At 36.6% G+C, this 14,437-nt stretch overlaps 1 protein-coding gene across 2 annotated transcripts; it reads left to right on the top strand.

Moving 5' to 3' along the window:
* The first annotated feature begins 2,050 nt into the window (after window positions 1–2,050).
* Window positions 2,051–7,961, top strand: LOC147504393 (uncharacterized). 2 transcript variants are annotated; one of them, XM_086557295.1, is made up of 4 exons: window positions 2,051–2,195; window positions 2,312–2,433; window positions 6,286–6,639; window positions 7,166–7,961. In XM_086557295.1, exons 3-4 carry the CDS (start codon window positions 6,364–6,366, stop codon window positions 7,727–7,729), a joined length of 840 nt encoding a protein of 279 aa, XP_086413421.1. In that variant the 5' UTR covers window positions 2,051–2,195; window positions 2,312–2,433; window positions 6,286–6,363; the 3' UTR covers window positions 7,730–7,961. The 2 variants fall into 2 exon arrangements, with proteins under 2 accessions (XP_086413421.1, XP_086413422.1); XM_086557296.1 differs by lacking the exon at window positions 2,312–2,433.
* The last annotated feature ends 6,476 nt before the right edge of the window (window positions 7,962–14,437 follow it).

Genomic DNA, 14,437 nt, shown 5'->3' with positions numbered 1-14,437 from the left:
GGATAGAGTCATCTAGACACCAACTAGTACTGGTCGCTTCTCCCTTGCATCTGCTTATCTTTCTCTGAAGAAAATTCAAGGAAAAGTAAAATGGTTCAAGCTAGTTTGGGGAAAGTTATCGGTGCCCAAACACTATTTTACTGTTTGGCAACTCTTCTCTGGATCATTGCCCACCCAAAATAGACTTATGTTTAAGAAAGTTATAAACCAATCCACTTGTTGTCACTGTACTAGTCATAAGGAATGTTCTTCACATCTATTTTTTTATTGTGCGTACTCAACACAAGTTTGGGCGAGGATCAAGCTAGCTATGGGTCTATCTGGGCAGGTGAAACAATCACATGATGAGTGGTATTTCTTAATGAGATTATGCATAATGAACTTGATGCAAAATGAGATTCTGAGGGCCATCACTTGTGCAACAATCAATGCAATATGGAATGAGCACAACTGGAGAATAAAAAAAGGAAGGAAAATACTACCAAGTGTTTTGAGCATGTAGATCCTAAACGATATGAAATTGTATCTTGGAAAGACACTGCAGTCCGTAAAGGAGAGCCATAAGTTGCGGGTGTTGCTACAAAGGCTAGGAGTCGAAGGAACTATAAGCAGAATGAGGAACAATGGGTTCGCTGGTCAAAGCCAAAGGATCAGGTACCTATGCTGAACGCAGATGGGTCACTAAAGCTTGGCAATGTAGGGTATGGTGGGATAATTAGAAACCAAAATGGTAAGGTCCTCTTTGGGTATACTGGATCGTCAAAATCTCCCTCAGTGCTTCACCAAGAACTGCTTGGAGTCTTGAAAGGCCTTCAAGGAGCTGCCCAGATGGGAATAATGAGGCTACATGTACAATCTGATTCTATGCGGGTTGTGCGAATACTGAACTTAAAGGAGGAGCCACCTTAGACTGATAGGAACATCATAGCACAGATCAGGCAAATTATTACAGAGTTTGAATTGGTGGATTTTGAACATGTTTACAGAGAAGGGAACCAGGCTGCAGATTATTTATCGAAACTTAATAATTCTAAAGATGAAAGTGTTTTGTATTTCATTCCCCCTTTAGACCAAAGGCTATATGTTTTGGTCAAAGAGGATGAAGAGGGTAAGTTGTACTTGAGATCATGATCAAATAAAGGTTGGGGCATAGTACAAAATATCGCGATATAAATCGAGATTTCAGCAAAGGATAAGTAAATATCGCGATATGCTTAGAGATATTTACAACTGCAAATATCGATGATATTATCGATATTTTAGGATATATTACGATATTTGTAGATATTTGGGAATATTTTGTGTATGTAACAATTTTATTTAATATTTACCATTATATTTTAAATAAATATAAATTATATATCATGATATATCAAGAAATATCTATAATATCTACGATATTTATCGATATTTTGGATATATCCACGATATTTGTATATGAAACAATGTCAAATATCCCCAAAGAGACATATCCATAAATCATGAATCGATATTTTGCTATATCCCGATATTTTGTACTATGGGTTGGGGTACCTTTAACCCCTAGCTTTTTCAAAAAAAAAAATCATTTTTTTTTTTAAGTTTTTTTTTTTTTGAAAGTTTTTTTTTTCAAACTTGGTCAACGGTCAAACTAGTCAAAACCGGGTTAAACTGGTCAAAACCAACTCAAACAGGTCAAACCCGGGTCAAACAGGTCAAAACCGAGTCGTACAGGTGAAAACTGGGTAAGATTGGAACAACCGGGTCAACCTGGGCCAAACATGTTGAACCAGACCAAACCGGGTGAGAAGCAGGTAAGGTGCACCAAACTTTCATTTTTGGTGCTTGCACCGTATCATTTTATGAAAACAGTTTTGGTTTAAAGGAAGGGAATCTTTGAAGAGTTAAATTGTTTTGTCTTTTCTCAAAAAAGAAACCATTTGTTTTTGAAACCAAATCGAACAGTTCTCTTTTCGAAACAAAATCCACCGACTTCTAAACAAACAAGATCACACGCACTTTCTAATTGGCCCGTTCAACCACACCTATCCGTCCAATTGGCCCGTCAGTTCAACCACACCTATATACACAGACGTCAGGACCAACGGAAGAAAAATCATACCTTGCCAACGTCCAGAGCGAAGGAGAATAGTAGCCAAAGTGCCGCACTGTCAGACAGTGTACACCACGCTATGCCATGCCGGCGCCAGGCCAAGGTAAGCCAGCGCAATATTTTTTTATCGTGAAAACCAAATTAAAGGTTTTGTAATTGCATGCGCTTCACTTATTTACATGTAAACTCAAATTGGCGCTTTCCTCACCAATCAATTAGGTCTGAAATCAACAAACTCACAGTACACACATACGATGAGGATGAGCCATACCTTACTCAGCCGATCAGTCCAACGGAGGAGAAGTTGGTGACGACAAAACGTCAAGCTATGCCACACCATGGTAAGGCAATGCAAACTTTATTTTGTTCAACTTCTTTTTTTCCAAGCCAATGTCTAGAACAGGGGATGAAGACAGCAATCCATATTTAATTGGAATCCGACTTACCTTACATACCAATGGCAGCTTTGCTCTCACGTACTTTTGGCATTTAGCACGTGTGAAACTTGGAGAAACTTCCTCGGCACAGCTTAGACAATTGTTTCTTACTCATAACATGTTACTAAAATCATATATAATTATACAAGATATATACATAGAACAATAAGGCAACTTTGTTAGTGGAATGGTTAGATTATGATGCATGTATGAACCAAATTTTTTGAATGTGGAGTTAGTAGAAAAATACATGGTTTATTTAGGATATATTGGCCTCAGAATTCTCTTTGTAATTCTAACCTTTCTAACCTAGATTTTTCATTATAAGCCATCCGAAATAAACCAAGTTTTTGAAAACAAATCATTTTTTTTTTTTTTTTTGTTTTTTTTTTTTTTTTTTTTTTTTTTAAATTCATTTTGAAATCAATAAAAAACAAAAACATTTTTTTTTTGTTCCACAGAATAAGAAATACCACAAATTATTGAATAACAAGTGAGGGCGGAGAAATGAGTTACCGACAATAAGATGAGCATATGAGGACGACCATAGGATAAAAGTATGATCAAACTTGGCACCTATGAATTATAAGATATTCTTTTCCCTTTGATTGATTGACTTTCACAAAGTACTGAACGACACCCAAAACTTTCTTCCAAAATACACAAAGCATAAAGCATAGGACCAATTTTCTAGAGATAACTTTCTCATACATCGCAATCACTAGTAGTGAATCCTCCAATGCCTTTTTTTTTTTTTGCCTCGAGTACTTCTCAACTAGGAGACATAGTGGACTTAGAGATCAAGAGCAAACTTTCATGGGACTGTAACGTAGGCTTAGGTGATGGGCTCAGAAAGAAAGGATAGGATCAAAATTTTTTTTTTTTTTGGTGTAGAACTTGTCATACGAAAAGGGATGAACAATTGGAGTGCGTTTGTTTGACAGGAATCTGACTTGAGAAGCAGAATTAAATAGAATCCTTAGTGGACCACCCACTTTTGGCCTATTTGGGAGGCCTGGAATCCAATAGAATTGAATTCTAAACAGACTCCAACTCCTTTCATCAAGTCTTAGAGAGACCCCTATTAATCCGATAGAATGGTGGACTATGGAATCGAACTCTTCTTTCTAATCTACTCACAAATCTCGCACTCAAAATTAGATCTCTCAAGTGCCAAAAATATTTCACTCGCCCGCCAAAAATCTACCACTCCCCCAAAGATCTCGGGGGTCCTATACTATATATCTTCTCCAACTCTCGCTCAAACTCATATATTCTTGTTCATTCTCGGAAGCCATATATTTTTTTTTACGGTATGTATTCATCTTTCTTCTTTTACTATTTTGTTTATTTGGGTTTCAATTGTCTCATTCTCATTCTAATGTATGTGTGCAGTGAGATTTTTATAATTAATTTTTGAATTGGCTTAATAGTTATGTATATTTGAGATATTTGATGGTCATTTTTTGGCCAAATATTACTGCTTCATTTACATATGCACACATTTTTCATCTTGTAAGCACTGTTGGTAAAAAAAGATTTGATTTTCACTTCATACAAATTATGCTCAGTTATGCTTGTATGCCCTTACTGTTGTTTGTGTGGTTTTTTCGACAACACCACTTCCAAACACATAGTTTCTACGTACTAGTGTTGTTTTAGACATTGTTACATGTCCATTGTTAATGTTGTTTTCTACTTTGTTTAGGCTTCAAATTTAAAATTTTTATTTTCAATTCGTTTAAACCATGGCCCAAAATATCACCGAGATATCCGATATCTCGCCGATATATCTCTGTAAATTGGTACACCGATATCGATATTTCCGACATATATCCACCGAATATTGAACCCCTTTTTTTCCGAGATATATCGAAATTTCCGATATGAAAGTTTATATCGCCGATATAATCGATATTTCCGAGATAATCGATATATATCAGTTGACTTTTTGACCAATTGTTAATAACTTAATATCGAAATTTTTGAAATATCCGATATATCCGAAATATATGGGCGAGATATCCGAGATATATCGGTGAGATATCCGATATTTTAGAAACTTTGGACTGGTCACCAAAAAAACCGAGATATCCAATATATCTGATATATCCGATATATCTCGGTTTTTGGGTACACCGATATATTAACCGATATCGAAATTTTGGTCCTTGGTTTAAACTAATTGATAGTGTAGGAATATGGATGATGAGTTCGAGGTTGCAGCTTACGTGTGCATAATTGTTGTGTACTTTATTTGCGAGAGGGCACTCACATATTTATATGTAGATAGAGCACCATCTATAAATTGCAATGTGGAGAGAAATCGATATCTTGATAGGTTATACACGAATAATGATCGTCAGTGTCACAACATGTTGCGAATGAATACAATTGCTTTTCATAGATTGTGTGAACGACTAGTCTTGAAGGGGTTGAGTCCTAGTAGGTGGGTTGGAGTTAAAGAACAAATGGCAATGTTCCTTTTCGTTCTTGGCCATGACACCAAAATAAGGCAGGGCGCTTTTGATGTTATAAGATCATCGGAAACGTATCATCGACATTTTCATAATGTCTTGCGAGCTGTTTTAAAACTTGGGAAAGAAGTAGTGAGGCCTGCTCGTGCAAATTATTCTCCGAATATGGGTAGTAGAACACAACCTTGGGCCATGAGATACTTTTAGGTAGATTTGCAGAAACAAATATAATATCTTTTTCTATATGGTCCAATTTATTTTGGATATTTAATCTAGAGCTCTTCTTTGTATAATTGTATTGGTGTTATTGATGGCACACACATACCAGCTTTAGTACCAATAGAATAGCAAGATGCTTATCGCAATGTAGTGGTGACATTAGCCATAATGTTCTTATGGCTTGTTCATTCGATATGAAGATCACGATATGTTAGCCGGTGGGAAGGATCCGCCATGACAAGAGGGTTGTTGAGAGCGGTATCACCACGCATTCAAGTGACAAGTTAACAGTTCGAGGGTAAAATGAGTTCAAATCAATTTTTATTTTTAATTATTAGTTTGATTTAAAAAATTAAAAAACGCATCTAATGTGTTAATACATTCGTGTTTGTAGGCAAATATTACTTAGGTGATGCCGGTTTTCCACATGTTAAAGGCTTCTTGATTCCTTATCGTGGAACAAGATATCATTTGTCCGAACACACATGTATACCGGCAACATATAAAGAACTATATAACTACCGACACTCATCTTTAAGGTAATGTGATCGAAAAGGACGCGTTTGGACTTTTAAAAAAGCGTTTTGCTTACTTGAGGCATGCCCCTTTTTATAGCGTGGATACACAAATCAAATTGATAATAGCTTGTTCTATTCTTCATAATATCATTCGAGATGAAGATCCAGTGATATTATTGGGGAATGGCGGATCTTCTTGAAGACGGTAATGATGTTGGCACTTTCAAGGACATGACATTACAAAAATGAGATCTAGTGATGAGTGGACTGGGTTTAGAGAAAATCTTGCTCAAACTATGTGGAATGATTATGATTATCGTCATCCTTGAGCAAATGCTTTAGTTTTGGACTGTCTTTTTTCTTTGTTGCATGTTTCAATTATGTAGAACATTATGATTTGATTTATCTTGGGAGGACATGAAAACTTAGTTGTGACTTTAGAATAACGATTATTTATTTTGTGGTTTCCTATGTTTCTTCTAATTGATATATTTTCATTACATAAATTTCAATTATATATCTTGGGAAAATTTTCTTAACAGAATGGAGTCACAGACGGAGACACAATCTGGGGTGCAATGCAATATGCAGGGTCAGGGAAAACATTTTAGTCCAATTCTATGGATGCATGTATGTTAAGTGCTTTAGAGGAACATTTGTACCAGGGCCTCAAAGCAGGGAACGGGTGGAAGGATTACACAATCAATGTTGTCATCTCAGAGGTGAACAAGATAGCTCATAAGGAAATTACCAAGGTGCATGTGCAAAATAGGCTGAAGACAATGTCAAAATTTAAAGATGCATATTACAAGTTGATGAGTTTCAGCGGTTTTGGCTATAACCCGGAATCTCAAACTATGGACGCAAATCCCAGTGTTTGGGAAGAGGCTCTGAAGGTAACTTCAACTGTGAAATTTTTTATAGGATTGTTACATTGTTTTATTTTGTACATTATATATGTTTACCCTCAAAAAGATATTGTACATTTTTTATTGGAAGAACATAAAAGACTGCTTTTATACAGTTGCTAGCTGTCCTTTAGTGTCCACTTTGTGCATGCTGTTTTTTGTCATGAAGTTCTGCATAGCTAGTACTTTTGTCCTCTAGTGTTCACTTTGTGTCTGTTGTTTTTTGTCATGAAGTTCTGCATAGCTAGTAGCCTTGTTCATTATGGTTTTTGACTGTTAGAAATATAAATAGTCTCCAACCTATTATGAACCAACATATTATGTTCAGGGGAGCTATTTTGTTTTTATATTGGATATGACTTGAAGTTTACATTACCCACAAAGACATTGTAGGTTGCTAGTTGCTTCGTAAACCCTCGAGAGATTCATTAATATTTAATATTTTATTCATTCTATTTCTTTATCAATTAAGTTGTGAAAAAGTTAGTTGAACAATATGTGTTTGTTTCCGGAGGTCCACTCAAAGTTGAAGAGCTACATAGGGAAACCTATGCCAAAATTACTAGAGTGGGTTGAGGTGCTTGGAAACAAAACAGCCACAGGTAGGAGGATGGCAACTATAACTAGTGCTACTGATGATGCGAATGTAAGTAACGGTGTACCACTTCAACAAGAGCAACAAGATCCTTTGTTAGGAGAAAATGGACAGTTGCATGATTTTCCTTCCCTTGACGAGTCTGCAGTACTAGCTACTTCTGAAACATCTCCAACGTCACATTCTAGTGCAGAAAAACTTCCTCATACTAAGAAGTGTAATCGCTCAATGGTTGGAGGTTTAACAACTGAAATTACTGGATTGAAAGGATCGGTTGACAAATTTGCAGTGGCAATGGAATCAAGGAACAAGATTGAAGAAGCGAGGAGCCGAATGGAAGACCCACTATGGGATCAATGTTCTAGTGTAATTGATGCCATAGTTGATGTGGATGATGATACTAAATTGGATGCACTAGAGTGGTTCATGGGAGACTCTGAGAAGAAAAAGATGTTCTTAAGAATCAAAGAACATCAACGCTGATCTTGGATTATACGAAAAATTAGGCACGACAACTATTATTAGACCTTTTTCTTCTTGTTGAATAAAGTAGGACATATGTTTGTCATTTCTGTTTTAGATATTGACTTTGGGATATTGACTTTATGTAAATGGCCACTAGGTCAGTTCTTTCATGGTTCCTCTTATAGATTTAATTGTTTACTGAAGTTAATTTGGGACTAAAGTTCATAACCAATTTTAAGATTTTAACACATGTGAGTTTGTTATCAGTTGGATCGTACGTGGTATGTTTGTTGTTAGTTCTTGTTGTTCACTGCGAAGCATAGTCTAATTTGCAGTGATTGTATTATTATTGCAAGTGCATGGATACTTCTTCGTTACAATTTAGCTTACTATTTCCGTCTACACAATTATTTTGCTTCAATGTAATAGGTGAGTTGTTTCATACTTGAAAAAAAGGGGATAAGTTGAATTGAAATAAACCAAAAGTTGGAGTCTGTTATAGGATCCCATATGGCAACCAAACACAAAAATCTAAATAAGAATTGAATTCCGATGATTTATGAAAATTTGCCAAACACACATTTTATAAGTTGGAATCAAATTCGATTCTAGTGGATTCTATTCTAATGGTTTCCTATCCCATTCTATTCCTAATTAGTTTCCAATCTCAGTTACCAAACACAATCTTGGAATGATGGTAGTGAGATGATCATATGGATCCCAAATCTCAAATGAAACTGCCCCTTGTTTAGGTTTTCCATTTTGGACCAGTGTCGATTATTTTGTGCAACTCCAAGCATTTTGAGTTTTGACGGGGTTTTTTTTTTTTTTTTTTTTTTTTCCAACACCTTCTTGGGATAAATAACATGGGGGTGATTGTTTCGTGATCAAAGATGGATGGAATGATGCCCCTGGAATATGACAAGTTCTATAAAAATAGGTATGGGTAATCTATAGGTAGGCTAAGGATTTATTAGGCTTCCTAAAAGATATGGGTTTGTATTGGGAACATATGATATTAGGTGGCTAAAAACAAAATGAGCAAAGATGGCCTATTCCATCGTCTCTTTAAGATTTCCACTATACTCTTCATCTCAAAATAAACAAAGTTGGGTAAAAAGTAGTACCTCTTTAATTGGTTGGCATTGGTAGGATTTTCCATGTAGAATCTTCATAGTGAATGGACATTCACCGTTGGGTTTTAACTTTCTAGTCATTGATTCCACTCTAGTCTGGATCCGCTTGCCCAGCTTTACTTGCAACAATATGTCTCCATTGGTATCTAAGTACCACTAGAAAATCAATGTCCTCCTTCATATCTCGGCTTTCAAAAATGTTGATTGTAGATGAACTCCTCTTAGCATTCTGCTCTTTGATGTAGTCAGATTCAAATAAGTTGACTTCTTTGATAGATAACTCTCATGTCTTCGATCGATGAAAATAGATGTTAATGATGCAATATGGAGTTTACCCTGCCTACGGTAGGGTAGCTGATTGGATGATTGGCTAAGTAGTCGTTGATTGATGGATTATAGAATTTGCCCCTTCTTTAGTAGGGTAGTTAATCAAATGATGTTGTGGAGTTTTGCCCTCTCCACAAGGGTAAATGCATAATGTTGAATGCTGATGCTGGGTGATCTTAGACATTTGAAAAATCTTATCAAACATGACTGCTAAACTTGATTCCTCATCAATTTCTTTTTCTTGGTGAGTGATTCCTTTATTTTCGGCCAATGGAAATCATATGTCGCCTTACGACAATTTGGTTGGCGTAGCTCTCAACACTTCACACTTCATAAGATTCATTCAGTAACTCGTTCAGGCTTCTACACTCAAAGGGGATCAAGGTTATATCAATCTACAGATAGTGTGATTCATCTGTGGTGCCAAGGTTGATTGTCTTTATCTCCATAACGACTGGCGTTTGTCTATCCTCAGATTTCTTATGACAAAGAATAGACTCAGCAACTTCATTGTCCATTTCTTCATCATTGTCAGGGGAGAGGGGATCATAATAACCTGCACAAGTCATTCAATCATCTTGCACTAAGGTAAGTGGGTAAATCATATTATGTGGGATTTTGAAAACTTTTTTTATTTTTTTATATTTTTGAAATTTTTTAATTTTTTTAAGTTTTTGAAATATCTGGACTTTTTTGGATTTTGGATTTTTTTTTTTTTTTTTTTTTTTTTTTTGAATTTTTGAAATATTTAAATTTTTTTGGAGTTTTGAAATATATGATTTTTTTTGTTTTTTTTTTTAATATAATTATTTACAAAAAGAGTTAGAACAAAAAGTCTCATGGTCTTTGAGCCCTATCTGATTCATCCGGTGACTCAAGTGGAGCAATATGATGGCTGGGGATTGGATTAGTAATGACTTGTGTACCCCAATCATCATAGTCTCCATCAATGAATGGATCCCCATCAGAATCTAAGGTCTCTAAAAACCTTTCCCAAATCTCATATTATGTCTGCGAGTCAGAAAGTGGAATGTTCTCAACATCCACTGGAACCTGGTTTACAATAGATTCCATATTCAATAGATAATCCAACTCAAGCATGATCTGAGGGTCCAACTGGACATGATAAGGTGTGACATTCATGTCTCCTGGGTCAAATCCTAACCATGGGGAACTGGCCAAAGTAAAAGATGGAGTATAGTCCATACTTGACGAGGAGGATGTCGATCCAACCTCATTTATAAATTGCCTAGCCTCCTGATCCAACCTAAGCTAGTGATATCCTGAATATGAATTCATATATGGCTCTGAAGCAGTAATTTATAAGTTTGAGTCTGGGTCTGGGTCATCATCTTCACTCCAAAGTATGTTGGAATCAATAATAGCATCAATCTCTACCCCTAGATCAAGTAGAGCCAATCCAAGACAATTCACCATGGTACTAGAATCAATAAACAATTCTGACAGTCCTTCCACAATATCCTTAGTATAGCCTAGCCCTTTTCGAATATCTTGACTAGGAATCTGCAGCGGTTCTAAAATGTCGTCTTGGTTTTTCCCCAATCCAAGTCCTGGAAAATAGTTCTGCTCACGGAACAACTGAGCCGTCTTGGGATTTCCATTGCAAAACGGAGTAGGGAGCTTCTCCTTGTCGGGTGCTCTAAAATTCACAATCCCTAGTGGTTCTTCAGTGTAGTTACAATTTTCTTCAATCATTGATATTACCTTATGCTCTTTCGAAGAGTCCAGATCCTCCGAATCACTAGTGATGCCCGCAGATAATCTTCCATTGCCATAAGAACTTGAGCTTTCTGTGAAGCGTAGATGGAATTGCATCGGCCTGGTGTTGCCATGGTCTGTCCAAAAGGAAATTGTAATTAGCCTGGATGTCCATAGCCAAGAATGTGACTGGACCTATTTGGATGTCAATTGTGATTTCGCCAAGGACTTCTCTTCTCCGATTATCTAACCCATGAACTACTCTGGCTGTATCCTTAGTGAAAGTGAAGTATTCTAGCATGATTCCAATGGCTTTAGCATAATTGACCGGGTAGATATTCAAACAGGATCCATTGTCAATCAGTACAAATGGCACCTTATGGTCGTTGTAATGCACCGTAATAGTCAATGCTTTCGTGTGAGTTATTCCATCTATGGTCAGATCATCATCAGAAAATGTTATGGAGTTTGTCTTCCTGAAGGAAGCGACTGTACGCGCCAAATCGTTTGGCTGGATAGAAGCTAGAACATGAGCTTGGTTCAAGGCTTGAAGAACTGTTTGCCTATGTTGGGGTGATGCCATGAGTAAACCCCATATGGAAATGTTGGACTTGGTTTTCTACAATTGTTGGATTACTTCATTACCATCCTGCTTTTTGATTCAGTAGACATGGGTGGGTCAGGCTGCTGAGTCAAAACCTGATCCTTTTGCAAATGTGGTAGCTTGTATATCCTTCCTCCTCTTGTGAGGCCATGAGTCTCAACACATTGTTCTACCAAACTAGGTTCTAACTTATTCAACTGATATAGAGAGATAATTGAGTCATCCTTGCTCTTCTCGGGCTCTATGAACTCTTTTTCCATAACCTACTCTGTATTGTGACTCTTGGCTGGCACAAACTGGACCTTGGGGATTGTGATAGGATTTGGGTTTACCCTTTGCTGAGTTGGATTTTGGTGAATCATTGGTCCCTGAGGTTTTGACCCAACTTGTGATGTTGCGGATTAAGATGTATTCAAAGGATCTACCCATTTTGTAGCGGGAATCTGCATCATAAATGAGTCCAAGTGCTCTCTAGTCAGTTTAAACAGCGTCTGAACCTATGGAGTATGTAGAAATGGCGTCACCACCTCATTTAGTTCGATGCCCCTAGGTTTTGTTTGCCTTATGCATTCTCTAACATTGGACTCTTGCTTGATAGGAGTAATGAAAGAGGCTGGATCTTTAGTCTTGACCGGCTCTAATGTGTGAACTTCCCCATTATAGTATGGCAATAGATTTGTTGTCACATTCAGAGTACCAAGATGTGAAACATCAATTCTTCTCGATTCAATCAAATCATGGATCGTATGTTTAAGAGCACCACACTTCTCTATAGGATGTCCTAGAGATTGATGGAAATCACAGTGTTTTGAAGTATCATACCAGTATGGAATCGGATTTGGAGGAGGCCTCGGTTGCATCAACGCAATCAGGCCTTGTTGGATTAAAGCCTTCATAACAACTTGTAATGGGTAGCCCAATTCTATGAACTGCCTCTGTTGCCTGGGAAAACCCCTGTCTTGCTATCTTGGAGGGAAAATGACCTGATTGGAAGAAGAATGAGTTGTCACCTCTGCCTGGATTTGCGCATGTGGCTGAGGTTGAACTTGTGCAGCAATCGTATTGGCTTCTTTATTGTTCACCGTTATAGTAGGAGGCTTCTTCTTCTGTGGGTAAGATCCTGTAGATGTTGAGATGATGGGAGAAATATTGCCAGATGATAACTCATCTTCAATTTGTGATCCAGCTGCAACTAAGGCTTGATATGTCGGATGATAACTAGCACTTAGCCTGGTCGCATACTCTTGGTTCAAGCTCTTCATAACCAATCTGATTTGCTCCTGCTCTATGGGCCTATCAATGATTTGGGCCGCTTTTGTCCTCCATCTGGTAATGTACTCAGTAAAACTCTCATTTAGACCTTGCTTCAAAGCTTCAAGTTGCCTTCGGCTCATTTGGATATCAGTGTTGTAAGATAAGTGAGCTACAAAAGCTTTTACCAGTTCAGGCCAAGTCTTGATTTTTTGCGTCTCAGTATTCATCCACGAAGTAAGGGTTGCACCCTTAAGACTTCTACGAAATAATTGAACCACAATGTTTTTTACCCCGGCCATACGACCGGGATCTTTTAGATAGTTTTTGCCATAATTGTTTTATAAATTTTGCAAATTTACTTCGTGGATCTTTAATTTGTTGTTTAGGCAAAACCATCAACTAAGAAATAATCAATTTGTTTCTATTGCACACTACTTTTGCAATATTATTGCAAGGGAAATTCTATGTGCTAAGAATGTTTTTAATGGGAATGGATATATGGAGTATAAATATCTTATTATTTAGACACTTACGTAAATACCTCGCTCAAAAGATGAACTTTCATAAAGAGTTAAGGGCTTATGAACTTTCATAAAAGATGAACTTATGTACAAACGATGATCATACCACAGTTCCATAATAATAAGGCTCGAGTGTTAGCTTGACCTTGTTAACTGCTCCTTGGAGGTCATTGAAGCTAAACAACATGCATGCAAAACTATTGTCATAACTCATGTGGTATACCGCATTCCCTAAGAGGTGTTGTATATATATGAGATTCTTCGTCATGTTTATGCATTATATCCTACGCTTAAGAGCAAGATTTACACCCTTTTGCTACACTATATAATCTATATGGATTATGCAGTGCAAGAGTTTCCAAGCTAGGATATAATGTCCACCTAAGAGAAATTAAGAAACTCTTGCTTGGGTGGTAATTTCCTCAATTTGCTGAATTTAAGGAGTCACTATATCAAACAATTGTTTAGCTCAGGGAGCATATGATAGAAAGATAAATAACTAATGCAAAACATATTTCAGGTAACGTAGTTTAAACTGGACCAATCAATTTCAATCTGGGATAAGTACTATAGTGATCAGTTTGATCAGTAGTATAACTTGTGAATGGCATGATCATGTCTAGATGCCTCAATTCTTAGCTTGCTTGTGAATATATTGTAGTAGATGTCTGTAAAACTGTAACCATTGTAGCATTCTCGATCTATAATCACCCAGTCTTTGAGTACTTACTTATATATTAGAAAGAGGCTTCATAAATGACGCCAATACTGCACCTACACATCACATGCTCACAATTGTTATTGTATTATCTCTGAGAGTTTTTTGGGGTGACCTAATATTTTTAGCTATCGTTGAGTATTGAGGCTATGCCATTATTTTTAGGAATGTGTACGTCCTTAAGGTTCTTAGCTTTCGAGTGGGAGAGGAGACACAACTTTTGGACACGAACTCTTTTTCAAGAAAAAATATAATGAAATTGATGATATATATGAAACTGATATATATATTGATAATCTGCCAAAGTTGTATATAATAATCACTTAAGCTAAGCGCTTCTATTAAGCCAAGCCAACGTCTACCCATTTCATTGGAGCTACAATAATATAATTCCAAAGCTTTTTAATTTTTTTTTTTTTTTTTTGTTATAACTTTCCATCAACTACA

This window comes from Coptis chinensis, chromosome 4 (genome assembly GCF_015680905.1).
Source record: "Coptis chinensis isolate HL-2020 chromosome 4, ASM1568090v1, whole genome shotgun sequence".
Classification (NCBI taxonomy): Eukaryota; Viridiplantae; Streptophyta; class Magnoliopsida; order Ranunculales; family Ranunculaceae; genus Coptis; species Coptis chinensis.
This window is presented reverse-complemented; position numbering and strand designations above follow the sequence as displayed.

Excerpts from the sequence above, each read along its gene's own strand:
- LOC147504393 (XM_086557296.1), top strand. The coding sequence starts at position 6,364 with ATGGATGCATGTATGTTAAGTGCTTTAGAGGAACATTTGTACCAGGGC. Across the intron at positions 6,640-7,165 it reads TTTGGGAAGAGGCTCTGAAG|GTCCACTCAAAGTTGAAGAG; the intron begins GTAACTTCAACT and ends TTGTTTCCGGAG.